The sequence below is a fragment of the Neomonachus schauinslandi genome, chromosome 11 (genome assembly GCF_002201575.2).
Source record: "Neomonachus schauinslandi chromosome 11, ASM220157v2, whole genome shotgun sequence".
NCBI lineage: Eukaryota > Metazoa > Chordata > Mammalia > Carnivora > Phocidae > Neomonachus > Neomonachus schauinslandi.
The window spans coordinates 1,465,234-1,468,007 of NC_058413.1; the positions used below are offsets into that span (position 1 = coordinate 1,465,234).

Below are 2,774 nucleotides of genomic sequence, written 5' to 3' on the forward strand. Positions count from 1 at the left end.
ACGAGTCGGGACCCGCAACAGCCCCCAGGCGGGGCCCAGGGCCCAGGGGAGAGAGGCCAGGAAGGAGGGGGCTTCCTGGAGGAGGAGGCTCTGTAATGAGGAGGCCTGGCCTGCTTGGCTGGGGGCTGGGGGCTGGGGGCTGGGGGCTGGGGAGGTGGCCAGGAGGCTGGGCCTGTGGCAGCCAAGCCGGCACTTTGGCCAGAGCCCAGTGCCTCCCTCCCCTTGGCTCCACTCAGAGCCCTTGCCCCTGGCCACCCTGGGCTGCCTCCTTGCCCAGGCAGACCCTGGGCCCGCTGCTGCTGGGCAGATGGGGCAGTTGGCCGGGGGCCGGGGGGCCAGCCCCAGAGGTGAGCCGGCCACCCCGGCTGTCTGCTCCCAGCCAGCAGGGACAGGAGATGGGGCACCCCTGGGGCCCCCACAGCGCCCCGGCCCCGGCGGGCACCACGGCTGTACCCGGGCTCATTCCAGACCTCATCGTCAGGCTCCCCTGTGAGTTGTGGGACCCCTGGGGCGGGGGGGGGGGCAGCTGCTGTCCACGGAGGCATCTCAGCTGCATTTCTGCGTCCACCCCCAGGGCCCCGCTGGGCGCTCATTGCCCTTGCTGTGGCAGCTGGTGTCCTCACGGTCTCCTGCAACCTCTGTGCTGCCCACAGGAAGAGGCCCAGGGACAGGGAGGCTGTGGGCCTGGGCGGTCCTCAAGGGACCACCACCGGCACCCACCTGGTGAGGAGTGGGCACCAGCGCTCCCCGGTGCCCAGCTCCGGGCTGGGCCGCCCCCGAGGGCAGCTCAAGGCCCAGGGTCGGGGCAAGCTCAGCCCCCAAGCTGGTCTGGTTGCCCAGGAGCAGAGGCAGGGAAGGCCCTCCCAGCAGGGGAGGTGAGGAGCGAAGGTGAGAGGGAGGCAGGAGAAAAGGGAGGCAGGTGGGACTAAGGCCTGGAGGCCCCGAGTGCCAGCCCCAGAGGTTGGTCCACGGGCCACGGGGAGCCACAGGAGGTTCTTGAGGAAGGCAGTGGTGCTCGAAATGGATTTGGGGGAGATCCAGCAGCTAAGCCCCATCTCACAGAGCTGAGCTGAGGATGTGAGCCCTTGTGTGGCCTGGCCTGGGATGTGGCGCTGCCTCCTTGGGCGTCCCAGCAGCACCTGTCACCTATCCCTACCTACCCAACAGGTGCAACTGGACGTGGATAACTCAGAGACTGCCCCAGGGGGCCCCCAGCACTGGGGGCGCCTGCAGCTCTCCCTGAAGTATGACTTTGGAAGGCGGGAGGTGCGGAGCCCCCTTTGCTGGCGCAGAGGGTCTGCGGGTTCAGGGAGGGGTTGGGTGCTGGGCGGGTGCTGGGTGCGGGGCTGACCAGGGAGGGCCCAGGGGGCTGAGCCCTCTCTGACTCCCAGATCAAAGTGGGCCTCAAGCAGGCTACAGACCTGAGGGCCTGTGGTCCAGGCGGCACGGTGGACCCCTACGCCCGGGTCAGCCTGTCCAGCCAGGCAGGGCACCGCGGCACACTCTGCCCCATGTTCTAGGAGACCTGCTGCTTCCACATGCACCTGGGCTGGGTGGCCGGGGGGCCTGGGCCGCGTGGGGGTGCCCAGCTCACACCCTTGCTTGCAGGTACTGCAGGAAGAGCTGTCTCAGACCACCCTGCAGGTGCGGGTGCTGAGCTTCAGGCGCTTCTCTGCCCACGAGCCGCTGGGCAGGCTCAGCCTGCCACTGGGTGCCATAGACCTGCAGCACGTCCTGGAGTAGTGGTGCCAGCTGGGCCCGCCGGGCGCCACTGAGGTGAGGCCATGGACTGCCGGGCTCCAGCCTGGCCCTGCCCTGGGTGCCACACGGGAGACTGAGGCCCCGTCTCGCTGCCCACAGCCCGAGCGGTCTGGAGAGCTGTGTTTCTTGCTCCGGTACGTCCCCAGCTCGGGCCGGCTAATCGTGGTGGTGCTGGAGGCGCGAGGCCTGAGCCTGGGCCTGGCAGGTGAGAGCCGTACCTGCCCCTCTGCGTGGAGGGGGGTGCCCTGTGCTTGGCCCTCAGACCTGGCACACCTCTGATCCCTTTCGCCTGCCCAGACCCCTACGTGAAGGTCCAGCTCATGCTGAACCAGAGGAAGTGGAGGAAGAGAAAGACTTCGGCTTGCAAGGGCACAGCCTCCCCCTACTTCAACGAGGCCTTCACCTTCCTCGTGCCCTTCAGTCAGATCCAGGTGGGCTGCCTGGAGGAAGGGGTGGGTGGGAGCACCCTTGGGGCCAAACCGACTGCTGTCTTTCTCTTTCCCCATTAGCTTCGGCCTGCCTCCGCCCAGAGCGTGGATCTGGTGCTGGCTGTCCGGGCCCGGGGCCCACGGGTTCGGGCTGAGCTGCTCGGCGCCCGGGCCTCTGGGCAGCCTCTGCAGCAGCGGGCAGACACGCTGGCCCACGCCCGGCGGCACCACCTGCAGCCGGCCGGGGAGGTGGACCAGGCTCTGGCCCTGAAGCCCCGCCTGCACCTGCCCTTGCCTGGCCCACGGGACTGAGGTGTGGGTGCTGTCCAGGCTGCCCCGGGGGGCCGCTGTAATAAATCCCTCCTTTTGCTGGGGCCGTGTGTCTTTCCCGAGCCTGCGGGGACACGGGGTCAGGGACTCCTCCATCACTGCTGCGGGGAGAGGACTCTCTCCAGGCTCGCCGGGCCCTGAGGCCTCTGGCCAGCGCCCGACCCCTCAGGGGGGTGAAGAGGTCCCCTCCAAGCCCGACAGGGATGGTAGGAAGACGTAAGCAGTCCTCCCTGTCAGTGGGGCTGCTGGGTCCAG

The 2,774-nt window shown here is 68.9% G+C and overlaps 1 protein-coding gene across 1 annotated transcript; it reads left to right on the forward strand.

Moving 5' to 3' along the window:
- Positions 1-235: 235 nt before the first annotated feature.
- SYT8 (synaptotagmin 8) lies at positions 236-2,501 on the forward strand. The gene is given in 8 exon segments (XM_044919350.1): positions 236-489; positions 575-723; positions 1,168-1,266; positions 1,392-1,581; positions 1,622-1,776; positions 1,861-1,966; positions 2,059-2,192; positions 2,292-2,501. Coding segments are annotated over 8 exon segments (1,137 nt in total). The 5' UTR covers positions 236-395.
- The last annotated feature ends 273 nt before the right edge of the window (positions 2,502-2,774 follow it).